The following is a 27,900-nucleotide window of genomic DNA, read 5'->3' as shown; positions in this document are numbered from 1 at the left end:
AGGTGGAATAGAACCAGAATATTTCTGCCTGATGCAACGATCAGTGATGTAACTCGCCAGTTACCAGTTCTTGAGGGAACTAATGAAGTTTTATTATACGTATAGGTGTTACATATAGTTAAGAATAAGTTGTAATTGCATAATATCACAGCTAGTGGATTTCTTTTTGTAATAGTTTCCATTATTCTCTCTTTTCTTTATTATTCATTGTATTTATTATTTATATCACTTGTATTTTTTGCAGGCAGGCTGCAACAGAACCAACTGAAACTGTTCAAGAAGATGATGCAGATACAAGAGTTATAAAACAAATTGAATACTTGGAGAATGAAAAAGAAAAGGAATCAAAAAGAAAAAAGAAAAAGTTTTTGAAAGAGAAAAGAAAAGTGAAAGAAAAAATGGATCTTAAAATGATAATAAAGAATGATGTTTCCATAATTCAAGAAGATTATGATCTCTTTCGGCTTTCGGATATTAAAAGTAAAAAAGTAAGTTATGTCACTTTCTCAAGTTAAAATATTAGATCCAAATTCTTTGAGTTTATGAAAAATATTTTCAAATGATACTCTCTGTTGCAGTACTTGTGGAGTTGAAATATCACAAAACAAAATCAGCAATGCCTACTATTTTTTTATTGTTCATGAATCATCATGGACATTTAGTAAGTTGCAAAGATATATTTATAACAAATTGACAAATCGGATATCATTATATACTTGATAATTATATACTTGATAATCTTATGTATACTTGATAATCTTATGTATGTCATAATATAAAAGCACAATTATAGAAATTTAAAATTTTTTTATTGTATTTTTTTTTTTTTTTTTTGTATTCTGATTGCATATTTCTCCTGATTTAATTTATTTGTAGGATCTGTCCCAAATTAAAGATAATGAAAATATTGCCATCATTGAAGATGACCCAGAAGCAATAGTAAATAGTGATGATGAAGCAAACATGTATAAAAGAAACTGGGTGTCATATAACAAAGAGGAACGGCCAGAAATGTGGGCTGATGGTATTGAAGGGTCATCTGATTCTGATATGTCATTTGTCAGTGATGAAGAGGACAAGGAACAGTTTTCTTTGTAAGTTCTAACATATTCTGCTTATACATTTATGCTCAAAAATTAATATTTAAAAAAATTATAAAATTACATTTTTGTAGATAACATTTTGTTTCTCTGATAGAAACAGAAATAATAATTTAATTCCACTTTAAATAGAGTAAAAGCCCGTTATACAGCTGAAGCTCTATATAATGACCCCGTAGGGGAGTGAGAAAAATGGTCGTTATATCGGAAGGACGTTATATATATCGATTGTTCATAAAATCAGCAAACAAAACAAGTAATAGCTTGAAAATTTAATGTAATGCTACTAATACAATATAGTATAATCTTATTTATAATATATACTACAGTATTAAACAAGAAAATTATGATTGTAAATTTTGCATTGATTGTAGAATGCAGTAAGGTTACAATAAAATTGGTAATTTTGCCATAGGCTACATACCTAACAAGATAATTGTTTCATACTTTAAAATAATCTGTCAAAACATCGCTGTTTCAATGGTAGAGCATATTTTAAAAGAGAATTATGAATGATAGCCCTAGAGGCGCTTCCATAGCCATGTGGGAAGAAGCAGCAGTGCGTAGCCCACGCTTCTTGATTTGACCGGGGTTCGAGCTCGTCACCACCAAATATGGAGGATGCAGAAAGGTCAGGGAATGACCACCGCATATTCCCAGAGCAATATCGTCTTAGTTGCTAATGCTCCTAAAAACCAAATAACAAACGATAGCCCTAGAAAGGTGAAACTTCACAGAACTTTAATCCTTTTCTGTGTACTTTCCATGTGTAGTAACACATTTTGCCCATCTATATCAGTTGTTTAATGCCTTGATCAAAGAAGCCCACACTTTTTGCTTGAAACCACGATTTCACTTCATTGATGACTTCCTGCGACGAATCAAAGCAGCGTCCATGCGATGGTTTCTTCACTGTACACCCAGCATTCATCATTTGTCACCAACCGATCAAAAAAGTTCTCAACATCCGCATTACACAAATCAAACAGTTGACGAGAACATTGCATTCGACATTGCTTGTATGAAGGCATCAGCAATCTTGGAACCCATTATGCGGAGACCTTAGACATGTGCAGATGGTCATGTAAAATGCTGTGGGCAGACCCATAACTAATTTCCACTGCATTTATGATGAAATGAAATGTCACACTTCTGTCATTCAGCACCAGCTGCTCAACCTTTGCAACCTCTCACTGTCTGTGGATGTTGGTGTTCCTTCTCTTGGGTCTTCAAAGACACTTGTATGACTGCACTGGAACTCCTGTTTCCACTTTTTTACAGTGTCATGAGATGGACATTTCTGCCCATACACAGCTTTCATTTCTCTTCCATTTCTTGAGCTTTCTTGCCTTGCAAATGTAGGAACTTGATCACTGCTCGATACTTTACTTTGTCGACCATAGCATCCTTCCTCTTATTCCAGGCTCCAACTCTGATGTTTGATCACCAACGGGAATGAAATTTTACACGTTATTGAATATGTAGACAACTTATATTAAAAATGGCATCTTCCTACTGATGTTTTATCTAGGTCAGGGTACGAACGTTTTGATATCCCCCTCATGAATGCATTGCCTGCAGGATGTCGATTTTGCAATGATTTTTGCTTTCAAGACGTACCGCAATTCTGTTTAATAGCATTCTTCGGTAGTTTTTCTTGAACGATTTTCCTTGCATTCGTTTGTAGTGTCAATGTCCATGGCTGTATTTTTGACACACTTTTTTGAAAGACAAGTCTTAAATTTCTGGATTCGTCCATCTGATCTTTGAAATTCTTCAGTATCCATTCAATGCACAAATGATTCAGCCTTAGCTTTTAAAAGATTACCATCTATGGGAACGTTTTCTGCACACACCATCATTAGCCATTCCAAAAGTACCTTTTCAAGAACCGGATACTTCGCCTTTTGTTCTCAAATCCTATCCAATGCAGCAGATTTATTTAAATGTTCAGTCTTTTTCCACTCTTTCAAAATAATGAACAGAGTACTTTTAGGAATGCTGAACTGTTTGGCAATGTCACTCTTAGAATGCATATGATATCTACAGCTTGCAAAATCCTAATTTTATATGTGATTGGCAAAGTTATCCACTTTGCCAATCACAGATAAGAAAAACCAATAAATATACACTCTAACTAATGAAATGAACTTCTAGCCATTGTTCATTTCATTACTGCACTGTGCGAAAAGAGTGTGGGAAATGTTAACAAATGATTTCTCATGGTCAGGCTGCAATTACTTCAAAATATTTGAAGAGTTCTGTCATTTTTAAATGTGAATATTGTAATAAAAAAGAAAAAATTCAGAGGTAGAAATTTATGGTCATTATAGAGAAATCCTTTTATTATCAAGGTCATTATACTGAATGTAAAATAGCATTAGGTTAATGAGAAATTGGCTGGGACCACCAACATAGGACATTATAATATGTTGGGACATTAAAAAGAGGGTCGCTGTAAAGAGCTTCAACTGTAGCAAATACTTTTTTAGGGAATAATTTTGTTATAGTGAAATTTTCACTATAACAAAATTATTCCCAAAAATCACTAAAATTAGTGTGGGGTTTTGAAACCCCTGCATACTTGATAAAAGATATGGCAAAAGAATAAACTATTCCTGCTATCCATATCTTCTATGTTCCTGAATGGTTCTGATTTTTTTTTTTTTTTTATACCCATACTATGCAATGGTAGAACTTTATCAACATCGTTATATACATATATAAAATGTTGAATGGTGTATAATGATGCAGTCTGTGAGATAATAAATTTTCTGTATTGGTGTCTCCCACCCCCAAGGGAAAAAATACTACTAAAATTGAAGTAAACTTGAACATTGCTATAGCAAAATGATTTTAATGAAAAATACAGAAAATTATGAAATAGTTCTGATTTAAAATGCATTACAACAAACCTTGACATGAAACCAAAACTGAATGGAAAACTGTAATCTGAAAAAAAAGTCAAAATTTACCTGTATATAAAACGTATTTGGTTTATAAAGATGGAGAAACTATGTGAGAATCATGAATGATTTGTTCAAGAATGAATAAACCAAAGTTTGGTTTCATTAGTCAAATATTGCTAACAAAGGACTAAAGAATAAAAAAAATGTCTGCAGAATTTGTCAGAAGAAAAAAAAAAAATTTTTTTAAAGATATAGCAAAAGAATTCGCTATCTCCTTACCCATATTTTCTGCATTCCTCAATGATCATACTCTATTCCAGAGGTTTACTTCTTTACTATGGTATGCAGTAGTTTACATTTTTTTTATAAAAAGTGATGATGTCTTTGTTAATGTATAAAAAATAAAATCATCAGATGGTGTGTGATGATGCAGTCTGTGAGATAACAGATTATCTGGACTTCTTTCCACCCCCCCAAAAAAAGAAACTAAAAGAAACTGTGGGAGGAAAAAACTCAAATTGAAGATATCCTAAGGACATTGCCATGATTTTTCTAACACGTTTCCTCAGCAATAAAAGCTATGAAATTAGTAATATTAATCAACTTTAGAATATTCTGAAATCACACACTTGAGTTATTTTTAATTAATATATGAACATTAAAAAAATATATATGCATTAATACATGAAAATTAATAAGTCATTTCCACTATACAGTATTTCTGAAAGTATGATATATTAAAAATTTTATATGGTGTGTATTTCTTATAAATAAAATATATAGGGTGATCCACATGTCAGTTTGTAATTCTAAGGATCATCTTAAAGAAACTGAGGAGAGTAGTGAAGTATGTGAAGCAACTAAAGTTATGGTGATAATCTCGATTCCAGTAAAGTGAAAGTTAATGGGCAAGATATCTTGATGAATTTGATTACTTAGGGTCAAGAATAAATAAAAATAGTGACTGCTCAAACGATGTAAAGAGATAGGCAATTGCTAAAACGTTGGTCACTGATCTGATAAAATTATGGAGAGATCATGATCTGCCTCTAAAGATGAAATTGAGAATCATTGATTTGTTAATTTTTCCAGTTGCCACTTATGGATGTGAAGGATGGAATCTGAAAAGAGTTGACAGGAAGAAAATTGAGGCATTTGAAATGTGGTGTTACAGGAGAATACTGCATATTTCTTACTGGGATTGAAGAACAAATGAGTGAGTTTTGAATAAAATTGGCAGGCCTAAAATTCTTTTTCATATCATCAACAAAAGAAAACTCAAGTTTTTTGGTCATATAGTAAGAAGGGAAAACTTTCTTTTGAAGAATATAATGGAAGGAAAAACCAAGGGGAAGAGGTGCAGAGGAAACAACTAGGTGGAAGGATGGGATCAGTGAACTTCTGGGCATGACACTTTGTGATGCTGCTCGTATAGCACATGATCGATGCAGTTGGAGGAATTTTTTGGTGGCCACAACAGCTCTTCAGGGAGCTATGTGACTGGAACAAGAACAACATATCAGTTTACTCAGAACAGTTGGAATTTACTGAGAAATAAATTACTGAAATTGAATTTTAAGATATGTGACTTCAGTAATTATGAAAGTTGTTTCTTGGTAAACTGACATATGACCCATCTTGCACTTTAAAAACAATAGTTATTTATTTAATAAAATTAAGTTGATATAAGGAACATAAAAAAGGAAACTACTTACTGGCTACTTTTGTATATTAGAAAAATGTAACAGAACTTATTAAACAAATAATGGTTCTTTTAAAGTGATTTTGTGTGATATTCATTAGAATGAAATTTTGGTACAACAAAATGGTTTGTATCCTGCTACCTTCTCAAGATTCATTGTAACAGGATTTTATATAATTGTTTCTGAATACAGAGAACACACACACACTCTAAGGTTAATTAATTCTGTCTAATAATATGTAATTTTAGTGTAAGGCAGTGGTTCCCAACCAGTGGTTCGTGAACCCTCAGGGGTTCGCGAAAGTGTTCCAGGGGTTCACACTAAAAATTCAGTAATGGCATCTGCTTAGATTTACATAGGTATATTATTGTAAACTACAAAATATAACTAATAATACACAATAAAGTGAATTAAAATTAAATAAAAAGTAAACAATTGCCAAAGAAAGAAACCACATATCCCACAATTCCTTAATTAGTTTATTATCTTATAGTATATCAGAACCAACTTTTCTTCTTACTCATTTATTCATTCGTTTTCTTTTTTTAAAGAACATATAGTACCATTAGCATTAGTAGAGGCATTTGATGCAAGAAAGCAAGCTTATGCAGCATCAGCCAAAAAAAAAAATAAATAAAAAATAACCACTTTCACTTCACTCCTCCGTTCGTTCGAAAACCTGTCCAGCTGAGCCTTAAACTTATTCAGGCTATCAACCTCCACGACAAGGGATGGAAGTCTGTTCCACCAACCAACCACCCGCTGGCTAAAGGCAAATTTCCTCATGTCTATCCAACATCTGTCTTTCCTCAATTTGAATTTATGCCCTCTCAGGTGATTATTCTGAGCAAGAGGAAGAATCCCATCAGCATTGAGCATGCTCAAACCATTCAAGGCTTTATACACCTCTATCAGATCACCTCGCTGGTGCCTAGTCGCCAGACACTTTAATTTTCAAAACTTAAGCCTTTCTTCGTAAGAGCACCCCTTTGTTCCATTCACTAATCTTGTTGCCCTTCTCTGTACTCGTTCCAGCAGCTCTACATCCTTCTTGAAATGAGGCCTCCAGGCCTGTATACAGTACTCTAGGTGTGGCCTGACCATTGTCTTATACAAGGGAATAATCACCTTCTTATCCCTGCTAGAAAAATTCCTATATATCATTGATAATATGAGCTACTCTTGCAGCCCGTCTGCACTGCTCAGAGAACTTCATATCTGCCTGCACATCCACCCCCAGGTCCCTTTCATTCTCTACCACTGTCAGTGTAGTACCACAGAGTTGATACGTTGCTCTGGGGTTGCTGTTTCCCATATGTAGTACTTTACATTTGTCAATGTTAAACTTCATTTGCCACCTCTAAGCCCATCTTCTCAACCTTTCCAGATCCTGTTGCAGCAGCATAGTGTCAGTAGTGTCCTTGACAACCCTGCCAACCTTCGTATCGTCTGCAAACTTGGACATTAAGCTTGATATACCATCATCAATATCATTTATAAATACAGAAAACAATAATGGACCCAATACTTTTTTTTTTTTTTTTATTTGGTAGTTATTGGCGCATCGGCTTCTGTGGCCATATTGCACCTCCCAAGGTTTTTGCAGTACTTTGATCCAAGCCCGAGGCGGGAATCGAACCCGCGACCTTTGGGTTGCCGGGCAGGTACTTTACCCACGACCCAATACTGAACCCTGAGGGACTCCACTAATAACATCAGTCCATGATGAGCAATGTCCTTTGATTACCACTCTCTGTCTTCTCCCCCTCAACCACCCCTTTATCCAGAGCAGCAATTTGCCTCCAATGCTGCACTGCTCCAATTTGTGCAGCAGTCTTCCATGTGCAACAGTCTTCCATGCATGGGTTCACGGTGGAAAAGATGAAAGAAGAAACTTGTTGACATTAGAATTGAATTTTTGTAGATTGTAATTTTCAGGAAATACATATGAAGGAAGGTGAGTCTAGAAAACATAAAACGAATGAATAAATGAGTAAGAAGAAAAGTTTATTTTGTGAGTTTGAACTTGGACAGTAAAAGGATGTTGACTGGTTGCAGCACATGTTCGGACTTCTTTGAAAGAAAGAGAGTTGGAATTATAGAAGCCAATTCAGAAGAACAGTGCCCATGCAAATTTCTGTTTCTGCTGCATGCCTTTTCTGTAGAAAAGGCATGCAGCAGAAACAGAAATTTGTGTCTATGAGACAGCGAGTGGAGAGACTCTGTTACAGATGAGACATTAATTAACCTAACTGCCCTCTTTTGAATGGAATATAGAAGCCTGAGAGAGGTTTTGGGGGTACCTCCCCAGATGTGGGAACAATATTCCATGGTAGGCTGGATTTGCGATTTCTACAGAGTCAACAATTGTTTGGAAGAAAAGTAATGCCGAGAATGGAAGAGAAAACCCAGTTTTTTTAGATGCAGAGAACACAATATTTGTAATGTGCTTTATGCCAAGAGAGATTATAAGTCAGGGTAATCCCCAAAATCTTGCCTAGAAATTGGAGCATCATCGGAGGTAAGCATAGGAGCAGAAGAATCCTTTTTTGCGAGATATAAAACAGGACTGAGTTTTAGAAGGATTGAAATTAAGTTATCTTTGGAGATTAGCATTTAAGGATTTGGCAGTAGATTATTATTATTATTATTATTAATAGCCATATGGTGCAAGGAAGCCTGAGGCTTATGCTGCACCGGCCAAAAAAAAATTCCCTATTACCCTGAGAGAGAGAGAGAGAGAGAGAGAGAGAGAGAGAGAGAGAGAGAGAGAGAGAGAGAGAGAGAGAGAGAGAGAAGTAGAAAGGAATCACCAAGAAAGAGAAGAATGATGATATCCAGCTCAGGACCCTGGGTGTGCCAAGCCCATACTCACCAGATGTGAGCCCCTGATACTCGAGAAGTTGAAGCTGTTTCAAATTTTCTCAAACTGGAAGGTGAAATGCAATGTGCTATAGTCGGCAAAACTATGGACAGGATTTCCAGTCAATGGAAGAAGGTCATTAATATATACAAGAGGAAAAGAGTGGGAGAAAGAACTGAATGTTGGGAAACACCAGCATTAATGGAGAAGCTAGAAGACAGAGCCCATCTTCCATCACCCGCAGTGAGTAATCAGAGAGAAAACTGGATAGCCAATTACAAAGAACAGTGGCAAACCAAAGGATGGAAGCTTATTTAGAAGGCCTTTATGCCAAACACGATCAAAAACATTTGAAAAGTCAAGAGCAATGGTTTGAGTTTCACCAAACTTTTCCATTAAATTTGTCCATAGATGGGTAACATACACTGCCCTACCATTAATATCCAGACACCAGCCTTTAGACAAAAAGAGTTTTTATGACTGCCTTCAACCTTCGTGGCATACTCTCAACCAGCTTTTTATAAATATCATGTGATATGTTCCTCAACTCAACCTTTAACGCAGCCACCAGTATGAACTTGTTCTTTGAGTGATCTCGATGTGCACATACCCGACGATCTAATACATCCCAAAGATGCTCGATAGGGTTCAGATCAAGACTCTGGGTTGGCCAATCCAACTTTTCCACACCCATTCCTCAAACCACTCTGTTACGACCTGAGCCGTATGGCATGGCACGTTGTCTTGCTAATATAGGTATGGTCCTTCCCCGAAGTATTGCCATAATGTTGGAAGTGCACAATTGTCCACAGCATTCATGGTTTTGCCGATAACGACTAATGGACCAAAGCCAAACTACGACAGGAGCCCCATACCATGACACTGCCTCCACCAAACTTCATTGTAGAGAGGATACAATCAGGAAGGAACTGTTCCCCTGGCATTCGCCACATTTAGGAATGGCTATCAGACTGGTAGAGTGCAAACCTCAACTTGTCTATCTATAGGACTGTTTTCCACTGCTCTACAGTCCAGGATTTGTGCTCCTTACACCATGTTCATCGGCATCTGGCATTTGATGAGATGATCAATTCTTTTGAACTATTGAGGTAATTCTGTTGAATGTGTCATCTTGCATGCCCACTTTTGCAATTGTTCGAAGCCCAGTGTACATATTTATAGCAAGTTCTGTGATGTGTTGTATGCATAGGACCTGTTCCCCATCCATGGAGGGGTGTCCGGATATTAATGGTAGGGCAGTGTAAGCCAGAATATCACCAGTGGAACGACACTGACGGAATCTATGCTGGCGATTGTTGATCAGATGAAAGATTTCCAGATAGTTTAAGAGTTGGTGTTTATTGATTTCTCCATTACTTTAGAAAGAATAGAAGTAATTGCAATGGAATGATAATTGGATGGAAGGAATTTGTCACAGTTTTTAGGAACTGGCTGGATATGTGCAAATTTCCAAGAAGAAAAAACACCTTTGGAATAAGAAAGTGAAAAAAAGATGACACAAAACAGGAGTAGGTTCAAGGGCACAGGTTTCGAGAACAAGTGGAGAAATACCATCATGACCTGGAGCTTTCTTATCATCAGATTCATCCAAAATCGTTGTGATATCCTTTTGATGGAAGACTGCAGGAGGCATTGAATGGAGTATACTGGGAATTTATAAATAATATTGATGATGGTATATCAAGCTTAATGTCCAAGTTTTGCAGATGATACAAAGGTTGGCAGGGTTGTTAAGGACACTACTGATGCTATGCTGCTGCAACAGGATCTGGAAAGGTTGAGCAGATGGGCTGAGAAGTGGCAAATGAAGTTTTACATTGACAAATGTAAAGTACTACATATGGGAAACAGCAACCCCAGAGCAACGTATCAACTCTGTGGTACTACACTGACAGTGGTAGAGAATGAAAAGGAACTGGGGGTAATTGTGCAGGCAGATATGAAGTTCTCTGAGCAGTGCAGATGGGCTGCAAGAGTAGCTCATGGTGTCTTATCAATGATATACAGGAATTTTTCTAGCAGGGATAAGGAGGTGATTATTCCCTTGTATACAGCAATGGTCAGGCCACACCTTGAGTACTGTATATAGGTCTGGAGGTCTCAATTCAAGAAGGATGTAGAGATGCTGGAACGAGTACAGAGAAGGGCAACAAGATTAGTGAATGGAACAAAGGGGTGCTCTTACGAAGAAAGGCTTAAGTTTTCCAAATTACAGTGTCTGGAGACTAGGCACCAGCGAGGTGATCTGATAGAGGTGTATAAAGCCTTGAATGGTTTGAGCATGCTCAATGCTGATGGGATTCTGCCTCTTGCTCAGAATAATCACCTGAGAGGGCATATTTCAAATTGAGGAAAGACAGATGTAGGATAGATGTGCGGAAATTTGCCTTTAGCCAGCGGGTAGTTTGTTGGTGGAACAGACTTCCATCCCTTGTTGTGGAAGTTGATAGCCTAAATAAATTTAAGGCTCAGCTGGACAGGTATTTAGAACGAACAGAGGGGTGAAATGGGAGTGGGGTTTTTTTTTTTTTTTTTTTTGGCTGATGCTTCATAAGCTTGCTTTCTTGCATCATATGCCTCTACTAATGCTAATGAGTTGGAAGAAAAAAAGGATGCTAGCAGGTCAGCTTTATCTTTGGCTTATGTGGCAACAGAACCATCTGATTTTGACAGAGATGGGCAAAAATTGCGGCCAATTGGTTTGGCAAGAGACCAGAATGCTCGGCTACCATTTGGACAAGAAGCAAGTTTTCTACTCTTAGCCTGTTCGAAATCTAGTTTGGACTGAATAATCACTGCTTTACAAAGTATAAATAGTACTTAATAATAATTTTTATTATTACGCAATGTCACTTATAAAAACTTAGTACTGGAAATACTTTATAATAAAAATTTAGAAAAATTATACGATTTCAGAGAATTTAGGCTTAGTGTTTTGCATTAAAAATATTATGTTGAAAGGGGTTTGCAATAAAAATTATTACATTGAAAGGGGTTCACGAGTAAAAACAGGTTGGGAACCGCTGATGTTAAGGTATATTTTAAAATTGATAGGGTAATTGGATAAGTGCAGTTAATTTCAGCAAATTGTAATATTGGAATTACAACACAGTGAACTGCCTTCAATTTTTTATTTATTTTATATTTTTTTTAAACCCTTGTTTAGATGTACTTGGATTAGTCCCTCCTGCAGTAGCAGTGAGAATGGACACTTACTTCCAGGGTAGAGGGGAAACAGACCAGTTAGTTTAACTTCTGTTCCGGGTAAAATAATGGAGTCGCTGGTTAAAGATGCATTGCAGGATCATCTAGACAAGACTGCAGCAATAATTCAGACACAGCATGGGTTTGTTAAGGGAAAGTCTTGTCTGACAAATTTGATAGGATATTATGGTGTGGTTACAAAGGAACTGCATGCAAAATATAATTTTGATATCATATATTTGGATTTCAGGAAAGCTTTTGACACTGTTGCGCATGGAAGACTATTGTACAAATTGGAGCAGAATGGTATTAAGGGTAAGTTGCTACAATGGATAAAAGGATGGTTAAGTGCGAGAAGACAGAGGGTGGTAATCAATGGGTGCTGCTCTTCTTGGACTAATGTTATTAGTGGAGTCCCACAGGGTTCGGTGTTGGGTTCATTGTTGTTTTGTATATTTATCAATGATATTGATAAAGGTATATCAGGCTTAGTGTCGAAGTTTGCAGATGATACAAAGGTTGGCAGGGTTGTTAATGACAGTAATGGCAGTGTGCTACTGCAACAGGATCTGGATAATTTGGGCAGATGGGCTAAGAAGTGGCAACTGAAGTTTAATCTTGACAAATGCAAAGTACTGCATATGGGTAGAAGTAACCCCAGAGAAACGTACCAACTGTGTGGTACTACACTTAAGGTGGTAGAAAATAAAAAAGACCTGGGAGTAATTGTGCAGTCAGATATGAAGTTTTCTGAGCAATGCAGACAGGCGGCCAGGGCAGGTCATGATGTTTTGTCAATGATATATAGGAATTTTGCTAGCACGGAAAAGGAGGTTATTATTCCTCTGTATAAGGCAACGGTCAGGCCATGCCTTGAGTACTGCGTACAAGTCTGGAGGCCTCATTTTAGGAAGGATGTAGATTTACTTGAGCGTGTACAGAGAAGGGCAACAAGATTGGTGATGGGAATGAAGGGATCCTCTTATCAAGAGAGGCTTAAGTTCTGCAAATTGCAGTGGCTGGAGACTAGGCACCTGCGTGGTGATCTGATTGAGGTGTATAAGGCCTTGAATGGGTTCAGCATGCTGAATTCTGATGGGATCCTTCCACTTGTTCAGATTACGAACCTAAGGGGCATAAATTCAAATTAAGAAAGGACAGATGTAGAATAGATGTGCGGAAATTTGCCTTTAGCTAGCGGGTGGTTAATTGCTGGAACAAACTTCCATCTGTCGTTGTGGAAGTTGATAGGTTGAATAAATTTAAGGAGGAACTGGACAGGCATTTGGAGGGAATGGTGTGATTTTTTTTTTTTTTTTTTTTGGCTGATGCTGCATAAGCTCATACATTTGCTTTCTTGCATCACATGCTACTACTACTACTATTATTTCCTTGAGCAAAATGTTCATTTCTGTTTAATTTTTGTTGCAAAGGCCTTTCTTTTAGACTAAACGAGAATCCTTTGTAAACAGATAACATGACATTAGCATTAGTAGAGGCATATAATGCAAGAAAGCAAGTTATGCAGCATCAGCCAAAAAAAAAAAAAAAATCACCCCACTCCAATTTCACCCCTCCATTCGTTCAAAATACCTGTCCAGCTGAGCCTTAAATTTATTTAGGCTATCAACTTCCACAACAAGGGATGGAAGTCTGTTCCACCAACCAACTACCCGCTGGCTAAAGGCAAATTTCCGCACATCTATGACGTAGCCCAGTGGTCAGGAGCGAGAGTGCATAGAACGTGTTCCTTGAGTGGACCGGGGTTCAAGCCCGTGACTGCTAAATACGATAAATATTTGTATTGACGATTTATTGTAAACTCTACTGACTTGGTTGTCATGCCAGAGTATAAACAGAAAAAAAAATTATTTATATACATCTGTCTTATTATTATTATGATTAGCCATATGGTGCAAGGAAGCCTGAGGCTTATGCTGCACCAGCCAAAACCCAAGTTACCCTGAGAGAGACAGAGAGAGAGAGAGTCAGAAGTAGAAAGGAATCGCCAAGAAAGAGAAGAATGATGATATCCAGCTGAGGACCCTGGGTGTTTCCTCAGTTTGAATTTATGCCCTCTAAAGTGATTATTCTGAGCAAGAGGAAGAATCCCATCAGCATTGAGCATGCTCAAGCCATTCAAGGCTTTATACACCTCTATCAGATCATCTCGCTGGTTCCTAGTCTCCAGACACTGTAATTTGCAAAACTTAAGCCTTTCTTCATAAGAGCAACCCTTTGTTCCATTTACTAATCTTGTTGCCCTTCTCTGTACTTGTTCCAGCAGCACTACATCCTTCTTGAAATGAGGCCTCCAGACCTGTATACAGTACTCAAGGTGTGGCCTGACCATTGCCTTATACAAAGGAATAATCACCTTATCAATGCTAGAATCATTGACAAGACACCATGAGCTACTCTTACAGCCCGTCTGCACTGCTCAGAAAACTTCGTGTCTGCCTGCACAATTACCCCCAGGTCCTTTTCATTCTCTACCACTGTCAGTGTAGTAACAGAATTGATATGTTGCTCTGGGGTTACTGTTTCCCCTATGTAGTACTTTACATTTGTCAATGTTAAACTTCATTTGCCACCTCTCAGCCCATCTGCTCAACCTTTCCAGATGCTGTTGCAGCAGAATACTGTCAGTAGTGTCCTTAACAACCCTGCCAACCTTTGTATTGTCTGCAAACTTGGACATTAAGCTTGATATACCATCATCAATATCATTTATAGATACAGAAAACAACAATGGACCCAACACTGAAACCTGAGAGACTCCACTAATAACATTAGTCCATGATGAGCAGTGTCCATTGATTACCACTCTCTGTCTTCTTCCACTCAACTATCCCTTTATCCATAGCAGCAATTTGCCTCCAATGCCACACTGCTCCAATTTCTGCAGCAGTCTTCCATGTGCAACATTATTAAAAGCCTTTCTAAGATCCAAAATATAATATCAAAGTTATTCTGTGCATCCAGTTCTTTTGTGACTGCACCATAGTATCCAATCAAATCGGTCAGGCAAGACTTTTCCCTTAACAAAACCATGCTGTGTCCAAGCTATAATTGAAGTCTTGTCTAGAAGATCCTGCACTGCTTCTTTAATCAGTGCCTCTGTTAATTTCTCTGGAACAGAAGTTAAACTAACAAGTCTGTAATTACTTGTGTCTCCCTTTGATCCTCCTATGTGGATTGGGGTCACATTTGCACATCTAAAGTCCATGGGTACCTCCCCTGAGTTCAGGGAACCTCTCATAATTATGGCTAAGGGTTTGCTTACTTCCATTGCTGCCTCATTTAATATAACTGGATAGATTCCATCCACCCCAGGTGCCTTTCTTGTGTTTATCTTCAACAATTTCTCCTCCACTTTACTCTCAGTTATTACAAAATAATCTAGCTCACTGCCAGAGTTCACGTCACCTCTGGCATTCCCCTTCCTGAATAACTCCTCAAGCGTGAATGTAGATGCAAAATACTCATTTAGTTTGTTAGCCACCTGAGCAAGATCATCAACAGTTGAACCATCAATATCCAGTGGACCAATCTGATTCATCCCTTTCCTTCTAGAGTTTACATAGGTAAAGAACTGTTTTTCTTTGCATCCTTTGCCAAGGATTTCTCATAGTCTGCCTTTGCCTGCCTAATCTCTTTTGTGACTTGGTTACAGACCAGCTTATATCTATCATAGGCTAGGCTTCATGTCACCCATTAATTTATATGTATCCCATGCATTTTTCTTCTCTGCCATAAGTCTCGTTAGGTCATCCGACATCCAGTTAGGCCTAAACCTTGAACAATATTTCTTAGTTGGTATGTAAAGCCTAGTAGCTTCTACACTGTACTCGTATTGAATGCTTCCCAATTTGTACTGACCGGGCTAGCCAGGTGGGTAAAGTACCTGCCTAGCAACCCAAAGGTCGCGGGTTCGAATCAAAGTACTGCAAAAACCTTGGGTGATGCATTATGACCACAGAAGCCAATGAGCCAACAACTACCAAAAAAAAAAAAAAAAAAAAACGTCACATTTTGAATTTGCTGTTGGTAACATCATCAGTTGGTCCCACTGTATAGAATTTCAATACTGTCTCAGACCATCATAGTTGCCTCTACGAAAGCAAAAACCCTTCCCTTTACCCCTGATGTTAGTTACCTCTTTGAGTAAATCCCACTTGGCACACTTTGATCACTGCCACCTAGTGGCTCCTTTATCTGCAGATTCTCAATGCATGAAGAATCACTACTGATAATCAGATCAAGAGTATTCCTCCCTCTAGTTGTCTCCCGAACATGCTGATGTAGAAAACATTCATCCAATAAATCCACAAAAGCCTTCTAGTGTGAGTGACCAACCCACAAATTCCAGTCAATATCTGGGAAATTAAACTCCCCCATTATAAGACTCTCTGATTTAGTGGCCCACTCTATTTCCCTGTACAGTTTCTTATTATACTCATCAGAGTCATAGGCCTATAACACACTCCTACTCTCAATTTTGATCTCCCAATGCTTATGTCACACCAAACTGACTCAACACTGCATTGCCCAGCGATGTCGATTGGCTTTACTTCCTTGGATTTTGTGTAACAATAACATAACCCCTCCTCCTCCTCCCTTCCTATCCTGTCTATCCTTTCTGTACACAATGTACTCCCCAAATTCCAGTTCTGCATTCCTTATATCTGTGTAACACCACGTCTCTGATATCCCAACAATATCTGCCTTTGATGTTTTGAGCAATACCTCAAATTTATCAAATTTATTTACCAAACTCCTAGCATTGGTGTACACCCAAGTATACGTGCACCTGTTCCTATTCTTAGCTACCCTAACACAACCCATGTGTTTACTTGTACCGCAATGACTCCCAGCAGTCTCTGAAATACCCTGCATCTTGTTTTCCAGGCTACTGCTCATTCCAATAGAAGCAGTGCAAGAATCACTTTTACTTCTGCCTGCGGCTACTGTTAATCTCTTAGCCTTTGAATTCCCCCCAAGCTAGCAGTTTTCCGACCCACCTAACACTGCCTCGATAGCATCAGCAAATATTCTTGCACCCTTTCTATTTAAGTGTATCCCCTCCCTGTAGAAGCAATCTCTCCTGTTAACAAGTACAGTCCAGGCTGAAAAAAATTCTACCCCTTGAGCCTTGCACAATCTTTTCAGGGCCGAATTGATCCGACAAGGCTCTCATCATATACTCCCTCCTATCGTGTCTGGGCAGAATTGTAGACACTTTCAAATTCAACCCTAATTCACATCTTATAACTAGATAGTATATGAAATAAGCATCTTTGCCTTTGCAAATGGAATGACATTAAAGTAAACAAGGATGAGATAGCATGATAAATATTCTGATAGACACTGCCTTACCAAATAACATTTATTTAATTTAATAATGTGTGCTGAAACCTTTAACCTTTATGACAGCTGTTGGTCTCTGGAACACTCACCACCACTTTTCTGTAAATGTCCTCTACTGTTCTCCAGAATTTGCCCTTCAAAGTGAAGCGATTCAGCGCTGTTTCTTGCGCAGTCCCTTCTCACATGAACTTGACATCGAATTCATTCCAGATTCTCTATAGGATTGAGGTTAGGCTCTGGGCTACCCTGTTCAACTTTTGACAGTCATGTCTCAAATCAGCCTATCACAACATGAGCTGTATGGATTGAGCCCTCAGTATTCATGGTTTTGTCCAAACAACCAATGGTACCAGGCCAAACCATGAAAAACAGCCGCAGACCATCATGCTGCCTCTGCCAAACTTCATTTTTGGGATAATACAGTCCAGCAGGTAGCTTTTTCTGGCATCCACCTCACCCAGGCATGACTTTCAGACTGGTAGCCCTTGTACTGTGCCTCCTCATTCTAAAGCCCAGCTTTGCATTGTTCAGTGGTCCAAGAAATGACAAGCCTTACACCAAGCCAGACAGCTTCTGGTGTTAGTGATCAGGGTGATTATTGACTTGTGGATGGCTGAATGACTGTGGCAACCCATATAATGCAACAGCATATGGCACACTGTACTCGTATTGGTGTGCCCCAAATGTCACACTGAGAGCCTGTGTAGGTGCTGTGATAATATTTTTAATTTATTCTCTGCAGTATAACTTTAGTTATATATTGTTGGTTTGTTTATTGTGTTTTAAGTTTTGAACAGAATCTTTTATTAAAGGTCAGATGATGATATTGCTAAAGATGATAATGGTGATGAAATCCAGGAACGAAATCCATTGTTAGTTGACATAGAAGACAGACAAAAGAATGTGGAAAAAGAAGCAGAAAAATGGTTTCAGAAGAATATATTTTCAGATTTAATTGACGAAGAGGATGAAGATTTAGAACTAGAGTTACTAATGGAAGAAGAAGAAGAGAAAAGGAAGAAAAAAGAAGCCAAAGGCAAGTATATTTTATATTTTCATGTTACTCTTTTCCAGTTTATTTTTGAAGTTGTAGCAGATTGAAAGTTTTAAGGTGTTATGGAGGAAGATGGGATATGATGATGAAATGAGCTTTTGAGGAGGGTTGGTGAAAGTTAGATGTTTAACTGAAATAATCAGAGAGTGGAAGCGAAATTGGATTGGCGCTGTGTTATACTTTAAACCCTTCTATAGTTTAAATTTATGCCGACCGGGCTAGCTGGGTGGGTAAAGTGCCTGCCTGACAACCCAAAGGTCGTGGGTTTGATTCCCACCTCTGGCTTGGATCAAAGTATTGCAAAAACCTTGGGAGGTGCATTATGGCCACAGAAGCCTATGCGCCAACAAAAAAAAAAAAAAAAGTTTAAATCTATAGTTTTAAAGTTTTTCCTCTAGGAATATATATCAGTTAACTTGAAGCACTTCTTTGCAGTTCCAGTTCCAGGCAATTTCATTTTTTTCTTACTTTTTTTTTTTTTTGTCCTTTCTTTTTTTCTGTGACTCTGAGTTAGCTGTTCTCAAATAACTCAGAGACACAGAGAAAAAAAAATTGCTTATCCTTGGAATTTGGTTGTTGGTGACTCTATTGTCGGGGAAACGGGGAACATGCTTTGTAAAAAGGATAGGTGGAACAGGACCAGGGTATGTCTGCCAGGGGCAAAGGTTGAATGATGCTGTAGAGCGAATATCATCTTTTAAGGGCACAAAAGGTGATATAGTTGTACACGTTGGCACTAATGATATTAAGAGTAGGAGACCGGCAGAATTACTTAACAAGTACAGGTCACTGTTGAACAAAAGCGGAGAATTAGGGTTGAATTTGAAAGTGTCTGCAATTCTGCCCAGACACGATAGGAGGGAGTATATGATGAGAGCCTTGTCGATCAATTCGGCCCTGGAAAGATTGTGCAAGGCTCAAGGGATAGAATTTTTTTCAGCCTGGACTGTACTTGTTAACAGGAGAGATTGCTTCTACAGGGATGGGATACACTTAAATAGAAAGGGTGCAAGAATATTTGCTGATGCTATTGAGGCAGTGTTAGGTGGGTCGGAAAACTGCTAGCTTGGGGGGAGACAAAGACCAATAGATTGACAGTAGCCACTGGCAGAGGGGAAAGAGATTCTTGCACTGCTTCTATTAGAATGAGCAGAAGCCTGAAAAACAAGATACATGATATTTCAGAGACTGCTGGGAGCCATTGCGGTACAAGTAAACACATGGGTTGTGTTAGGGTGGCTAAGAATAGAAACAGGTGCAGGTATACTTGCGCGTACACCAATGCTAGGAGTTTAGTAAATAAATTTGATGAATTTGAGGTATTGCTCAAAACATCAAAGGCAGATATTGTTGGGATATCAGAGACGTGGTGTCACACAGATATAAGGGATGCAGAACTGGAATTTGGGGAGTACAACGGCTACAGAAAGGATAGACAGGATAGGAAGGGGGGAGGGGTTATGCTATTAGTTAAGAAACACATAAAATCCAAGGAAGTGAAGCCAGTCGACATCGCTGGACAGTGCAGTGTTGAGTCAGTTTGGTGTGACATAAGCATTGGGAGATCAAAATTGAGAGTAGGAGTGTGCTATAGGCCTAATGACTCTGATGAGTATAATAAGAAACTGTACAGGGAAATAGAGTGGGCAGTAAATCAGAGAGTCTTATAATGGGAGATTTTAATTTCCCAGATATTGACTGGAATTTGGGGCTGGTCACTCACACACTAGCAGGGCTTTTGTGGATTTATTGGGTGATTGTTTTCTACATCAGCATGTTCGGGAGGCAACTAGAGGGAGTAATACTCTTCATTTGATTATCAGCAGTGATTCTTCATGCATTAAGAATCTGCAGATAAATGAACCACTAGGTGGCAGTGATCACAGTGTGCTGAAGTGGGATTTACTCAAAGAGGTAACTACCATTAGGAGTAAAGGAAAGGGTTATTGCTTCCGTAAAGGCGACTACGATGGACTGAGACAGTATTTAAATTCTATACAGTGCGACCAACTGATGATGTTACCAACAGCAAATTCAAAATGGGAAGCATTCAAAGAACTTATCTTGGAAGCTACTAGGCTTTACATACCAACTAAGAAATATTATTCAAGGTTTAGGCCAAAATGGATGTCAGATGAACTAATGAGGCATATGGCAGAGAAGAAAAATGCATGGGATACTTACAAATTAACACATGACACAGAAGCCTATGATAGATACAAGTTGATATGCAACCAAGTTACAAAGGAGGTTAGGCAGGCGAAGGCAGATTACGAGAAATCCTTGGCAAGGGATGCAAAGAAAAATAGCAAAGAGTTCTTTACTTATGTAAACTCTAGAAGGAAGGGGATGAATCAGATTGGTACACTCGATATTGATGGGTCAACTGTTGATGATCCTGCTCAGGTAGCTAACAAACTAAATGAATATTTTGCATCGACATTCACACATGAGGAGTTATTCAGCGAGGGGAATGCCAGAGGTGTATTCAACTCTAGCAGTAAGCTACAGAATCTGAATCTTGAAATAACTGGGAGTAAAATGGAGGAGAAACTGTTGAAGATAAACACAAGAAAGGCACCCGGGGTGGATGGGATCTATCCAGTTATATTAAAGGAGGCAGCAAAGGAAGTAAGCAAACCCTTAGCCATAATTATGAGAGCTTCCTTGGACTCAGGGGAGGTACCCATAGACTGGAAATGTGCAAATGTGACCCCAGTTCACAAAGGAGGATCAAAGGTTGACACAAGTAATTATAGACCTGTGAACTTAACTTCTGTTCCAGGAAAATTAATGAAGGCACTGGTTAAAGAAGCACTGCAGGATCATTTAGACAAGACTTCAGTTATAGCTCGGACACAGCATGGTTTTGTTAAGGGGAATTCTTGCCTGACCAATTTGATTGGATACTATGATGCAGTCACAAAAGAACTGGATGCAGGGAATAGCTTTGATATTATATACTTGGATCTTAGAAAGGCTTTTGATACTGTTGCACATGGAAGACTGCTACACAAATTGGAGCAGTGTGACATTGGAGGCAAATTGCTGCTATGGATAAGGGGGTGGTTGAGGGGGAGAAGACAGAGAGTGGTAATCAATGGACACTGCTCATCGTGGACTAATGTTATTAGTGGAGTCCCTCAGGGCTCAGTGTTGGGTCCATTATTGTTTTCTGTATTTATAAATGATATTGATGATGGTATATCAAGCTTAATGTCCAAGTTTGCAGACGATACAAAGGTTGGCAGGGTTGTCAAGGACACTACTGCACTATGCTGCTGCAACAGGATCTGGAAAGGTTGAGCAGATGGGCTGAGAGGTGGCAAATGAAGTTTAACATTGACAAATGTAAAGTACTACACATGGGAAACAGCAACCCCAGAGCAACGTATCAACTCTGTGGTACTACACTGACAGTGGTAGAGAATGAAAGGGACTTGGGGGTGGTTGTGCAGGCAGATATGAAGTTCTCTGAGCAGTGCAGACGGGCTACAAGAGTAGCTCATGGAGTATTGTCAATGATATACAGAAATTTTTCCAGCAGGGATAAGGAGGTGATTATTCCCTTGTATAAGGCAATGGTCAGGCCACACCTAGAGTACTGTATACAGGTCTGGAGGCCTCATTTCAAGAAGGATGTAGAGCTGCTGGACATTGACAAATGTAAAGTACTACACATGGGAAACAGCAACCCCAGAGCAACGTATCAACTCTGTGGTACTACACTGACAGTGGTAGAGAATGAAAGGGACTTGGGGGTGGTTGTGCAGGCAGATATGAAGTTCTCTGAGCAGTGCAGATGGGCTGCAAGAGTAGCTCATGGAGTATTGTCAATGATATACAGGAATTTTTCCAGCAGGGATAAGGAGGTGATTATTCCCTTGTATAAGGCAATGGTCAAGCCACACCTAGAGTACTGTATACAGGTCTGGAGGCCTCATTTCAAGAAGGATGTAGAGCTGCTGGAATGAGTACAGAGAAGGGCAGCAAGATTAGTGAATGGAACAAAGGGGTGCTCTTACGAAGAAAGGCTTAAGTTTTGCAAATTACAGTGTCTGGAGACTAGGCACCAGCGAGGTGATCTGATAGAGGTGTATAAAGCCTTGAATGGTTTGAGCATGCTCAATGCTGATGGGATTCTTCCTCTAGCTGAGAATAATCACCTGAGAGGGCATAAATTCAAATTGAGGAAAGACAGATGTAGGATAGACGTGCGGAAATTTGCCTTTAGCCAGCAGGTGGTTGGTTGGTGGAACAGACTTCCATCTCTAGTAGTGGAGGTTGATAGCCTAAATAAGTTTAAGGCTCAGCTGGACAGGTATTTTGAACGAACAGAGGGGTGAAGTGGAAGTGGGTTTTTTTTTTGGCTGATGCTGCATAAGCTTGCTTTCTTGCATCAAATGCCTCTACTAATGCTAAAATGCTAATTTAGATGTTTTCATTCTGAAAAGAAAAAAAAAAAAAAAAACCAGTAAAACTTCACTTAAGTATTGGAATTGCAAGTAAGCAAGCTTATAGAGCATCAGCCAAAGGGGGAGGGGAGGAACCCTTCCCATTTCACTCATCCGGTCACTCCAAATGTTTGTCCAGTTCAGCCTTAAATTTATTTAAGGCTGAACTGGAGACAAACAACTTCCACAACAACAGATGGAAGTCTGTTCCAGCAAACACTGGCTTAAGGCAAACTTCCACACTTCTATTCTACAACTGTCTTTTCTCAGTTTAAATCTGTGCCCCCCTCAGGTTCTTAATCTCAACAAGTGAAGTATCCCATCAACATTGAGCCTGCTCAAACCATTCAAGCCCTTGTACACCTCAACCAGATATCCTCCAGATGCTGCAACTTGCAGAATCTAAACCTCTCCTAGTAAGAGAACCCCTTTGTTCCTCTCACCAATCTTGTTGCCCTTCTCTGTACCCATTCTAGCAACTCTACATCCTTACTAAAATGAAGTCTCCAGACCTGTATGCAGTACTCAAGGTGTGGTCTGTCCATTGCCTTATACAAAGGTATAATCACTTGCTTGTCTCTGCTAGCAAAATTCCTATATATCATTGACAAAATACCATGACCTACTCTGGCAGCCTGTCTTCACTGCCCAGAGAACTCATATCCGACTGCACAATTACCCCGGCCTTTTTCATTCTGCACCTCCTTGAGTGTAGTACCACACAGTTGATATGTTTCTCTTGGGTTACTGCTACCGATATGTAGTACTTTGCATTTCTCAATATTAAACTTCAGTTGCCACTTCTCAGCCCATCTACCTAACTTTTCTAGATCCTGTTGTAGTAGCAGCCACTGTTGTTAGTGTCATTAACAAGCCTGATATACCTTCATCGATATCATTAATAAATACACAAATAACAATGGGCCCAGCACCGAATCCTGGGGAAACTCCACTAATAACATTAGTCCACTTAGAGCAGTGTTCCTTTATTACCACTCTCTGCCATCTCCCACTCAACCATCCCTTTATTCATTGCAGCAACTTGCCCTTAATGCCATACCACTCCAATTTGCTTACTTCCCTTGCTGCCTCCTTCAGTATAACTGGATAGATTCTGTCTGCCCCAGGTGCCTTTTTTATGTTTAACTTCAACAATTTCTCCTCCACTTTGCTCGCTGTTATTACAAAATCATTTAGCTCCCTGTTAGAGTTCTGTAAATTTCTGTTCTTGCCTTCCTTACAGAATTCCTCTTGTGAATGTAGGTGCAAAATACTCATTCAGTTTGTCAATCTGAATAGGATCATCAACAGTTGAACCACCAACATCAATTGGACCAATCTGATTCATCCCCTTCCTTCTAGAGTTTACATAATTAAAGAAGTCTTTGTTGTTTTTCTTTGCATCCTTTGCCAATCATTTCTTGTAATCTGCCTAACCTCTTTTGTGACTTGATTACAGACTAACTTATATATGCCGTAGGCTTCTGTGTCACGTGATAAATTATATGCATGCCACGCATTTTCTTTTCTGCCAAGAGCCTCATTAGTTCATCTGTCCTCCATTTAGGTCTAAATCTTGAACAGTATTTCTTAGTTGGTATGAAAAGCCTAGTAGCTTCCAAGATTATTTCCTTGAAAGCTTCCCATTTAGAATTCACTGTTGTTAACATCAGTTGATCCCACTGTATAGAATTTAAAACTGCCTGAGACCACTGTAGTCACCTTTAGGAAAACAAGAACCCTTCCCTTTACCCTTTATGGTAGTTACATCTTTAAGTAAATCCCACATCAGTACACTGTGATCACTGCCACCTTAGTGGTTCCTTTATCTGTAAATTCAATTCTTAATACATGAATCATCACTGCTGATTATCAGATCAAGAGTGTTACACCCTCTGGTTGTCCCTCGAACATGTTGCTGTAGAAAACAATCCTTCAATAAATCCACAAAAGTTTTGCTAGTGTGCGAGTGACCACCACAAGTGCCAGTCAGTATCTGGAAATTTAAAATTCCCCAATTACAAGATGTTCCGATTTACTGGCCCACTCTATTTCTCTGCACAATTATTATTTGTACCCCATTAGAGTCATTAGGCCTATGACACACTCCTACTCTCATTTTCATTTTTCCAGTATTTATGTCACACCAAACAGACTCAACGTTGCACTGTCCACCCATGTCAACTGGATGCACTTCCTTAGATTTTATGTGTTTCTTAACTAACAGCATAACCCTCCTCCTCCCTGTCTATCCTTTCTGTACACATTTTATTCCCCCAATTCCAATTCTGCACTACTTATATCTGTGTGACACTATGTCTCTGATATCCCAACAATATCTGCCTTTGATGCCTTCATCAGCACTTCAAATTCATCAAGTTTATTTACTATACCTCTAGCATTGGTGTTCATGCAAGTATGCATGCAGCTGTTCTTACTCTTAGTTACCCTAACACAGCCCATGTATTTACTTGTTCCATGATGACTCCCAGCAGCTCTTGAAATCCCCAGAAACTTGCTCTCTAGACTGCTGCTCATTACAATAGAAGCAGTGCAAGAATCACTTTTGCCTCTGCCTGTGGCTACTGTTAATCTTTTATCTGTGAATTCCCCCATGCTAGCAGTTTTCCAACCAACCTAACACTGCCTCGATAGCATTAGCAAATATTCTTGCACCCTTTCTATTTAAGTGTTCTATTTATTTAATATATTCTTTCTGTTTCTATTCCATCCTGTAGAAGCAGTCTCTCCTGTTAATGAAATTGAAGGATAAGGTCTGTCTGCTAAACCCAGCTATCCAATAAGCTCAAAAGAAATTCAGTCACTAAAGTTGTTAGAATAGTATGATCAACTGCTATACTACAAAATAAAGAACATTAAATGTTTTTGGCGCCTCCCTAGCCTGGTGGGAAGGAGCAGCAGTGCATAGCACACGCTTCTTGATTAGACCGGGGTTCGAGCCCGTCACCACCAAATAAGAAGGATGCGGAAAGGTCAGGGAATGACCACCGCATATCCCAGAGCAATATGGCCGTAGTTGCTAATGCTCCTAAAAACCAAATAATAATAATAAAATGTTTTAATACTGTATTTTTATGCATATCCACTTATTGTCTGAAGTACCAGAGCTCGAAATTTTGCCAGGTCACTTAGTGACAGTGGGAATGCAAACTAAACCTTATTCAAAAGTCTGAAGACTTTTCCATTTTATTTTCTAGAGCTTCAGATGACTTCAAATATTCTTGTACCCTTTCAAATAGAAAGTGTGCAAGAATATTCGCTGATGCTATCGAGGCAGTGTTAGGTGGGTCAGAAAACTGCTAGCTTGGGGGGAATTCAAAGGCTAAGAGATTAACAGTAGCCGCAGGCAGAGACAAAATGATTCTTGCACTGCTTCTATTGTAATGAGTAGCAGCTTAGAGAGCAGGTTGCTGGGGATTTCAAGAGCTGCTGGGAGTCATCATGGAACAAGTAAATACATGGGCTGTCTTAGGGTAACTAAGAGTAAGAACAGGTACATGTATACAAGCATGTACACCGATGCTAGAAGTATAGTAAATAAATTTGATGAATTTGAAGTGCTGATGAAGGCATCAAAGGCAGATATAAGGAATGTAGAACTGGAATTTGGGGAGTACAGTGTGTACAGGAAGGATAGACAGGATAGGAAAGGAGGAGGGGTTATGCTGTTAGTTAAGAAACACAAAATCTAAGTAAGTGCATCCAGTTGACATAGGTGGACAGTGCAATGTTGAGTCTGGTGTGACAAACAATGGGAAAGAGAAAATGAGAGTAGGAGTGTGTTATAGGCCTAATGACTCTGATGAGTGCAACGAACAGTTGTGCAGAGAAATAGAGTGGGCTAGTAAATTAGAATGTCTTGTAATGGGGGATTTTAACTTTCCAGATATTGACTGAAACTTGTGGATTGATCACTCGCACACTAGCAAGACTTTTGTAGATTTATTGGAGGATTGTTTTCTACAGCAACATGTTCAAGTGGTAACCAGAGAGAGCAATACTCTTGATCTGATTATTAGCAATGATTATTCATGCATTAAGAATTTGCAGATAGCGGAACCACTAGGTGACAGCGATTACAGTGTACTGATTTGGGATTTACTTAAAGATGTAACTACCATAAAGGGTAAAGGGAAGGGTTTTTATTTTCATAAATGTGACTACAGTGGTCTCAGGCAGTGGGATCAACTGATGATGTTAAAAACAGTGAATTCTAAATGGAAAGCCTTCAAGGAATTAATCTTGGAAGCTACTAGGCTTTTCATACCAACTAAGAAAACTGTTCAAGGTTTAGACCTAAATGGATGTCAGATGAATTAATGAGGCTCGTGGCAAAGAAGAAAAATGTGTGTGATGCGTATAAACTATCAGGTGACAGAAGCCTATGGCAGATATAAGTTAGTCTGTAATCAAATCAAAAAGGAGGTTAGGCAGGCAAAGGCAGATTATGAGAAATCTTTGGCAAAGGATGCAAAAAAAACCAGCAAAGAGTTCTTTACTTATATAAACTCTAGAAGAAAGGGGAGAAATTAGATTGGTCCACTAAACAGATGGTTCCACTGTTGATGATCCTGCTTAGGTAGTTAACAAACTAAATTAATATTTTGCATCGATATTCACACATGAGGAGTTATTCAAGGAGGCAAATGCCTGAAGTTTATTAAACTCTAACAGGGAGCTAAGTGATTTTGTTATAACTGAGAGCAAAGTGGAGGAGAAATTGTTGAAGTTAAACATAAAAAAGGCACCTAGGGTGGATGGAATCTATCCAGTTATAGTAAAGGAGGCAGGGAGGGAATTTAGCAAACCCCTTAGCCATAATTACGAGAGCATCCTTAGATTTAGGGGTGGTCCCCACGAACTGGAGATGTTCAAATATATCCCCAATTCACAAAAGGGTTTCGAAGGGTGACACAAATAATTATAGGTCTGTTAATTTAACTTCTGTTCCGGGGAAAATAATGGAGTCACTGGAGTGGCGATACAGGATCACCTAGACAAGACTGCAGTAATAGTTCAGACACAGCATGGGTTTGTTAAGGAGATGTCTGAGATTGTCTGACCAATTTGATTGGATACTATGATGTGGTCACAAAGGAACTTGATGCAAAAAATAATTTTTTATTATCATATACTTGGGGTTTAGGAAATCTTTAAATACTGTTGCACATGGAAGACTGCTGTATAAATTGGAGCCATAT

The 27,900-nt window shown here is 38.7% G+C and overlaps 1 protein-coding gene across 1 annotated transcript in view; it reads left to right on the top strand.

The window, feature by feature from the left end:
* LOC150085174 (pre-rRNA 2'-O-ribose RNA methyltransferase FTSJ3) overlaps positions 1-27,900 on the top strand; it is a 169,127-nt gene that overhangs the window by 58,233 nt on the left and 82,994 nt on the right. Inside the window, exons 10-12 of the mRNA XM_090373859.1 lie at positions 245-488; positions 877-1,094; positions 17,983-18,206. Of these exons, the coding sequence (XP_090229985.1) occupies positions 245-488; positions 877-1,094; positions 17,983-18,206 (686 nt within the window). The remainder of the gene's footprint in view (positions 1-244; positions 489-876; positions 1,095-17,982; positions 18,207-27,900) is intronic.

Source organism: Mastigoproctus giganteus, chromosome 5 (assembly GCF_048544385.1).
Source record: "Mastigoproctus giganteus isolate SK-2022 chromosome 5, ASM4854438v1, whole genome shotgun sequence".
Taxonomy (NCBI): domain Eukaryota; kingdom Metazoa; phylum Arthropoda; class Arachnida; order Uropygi; family Thelyphonidae; genus Mastigoproctus; species Mastigoproctus giganteus.
Note: the sequence above shows the minus strand (reverse complement) of the source record. Positions and strands in the feature narration are given on the sequence as shown.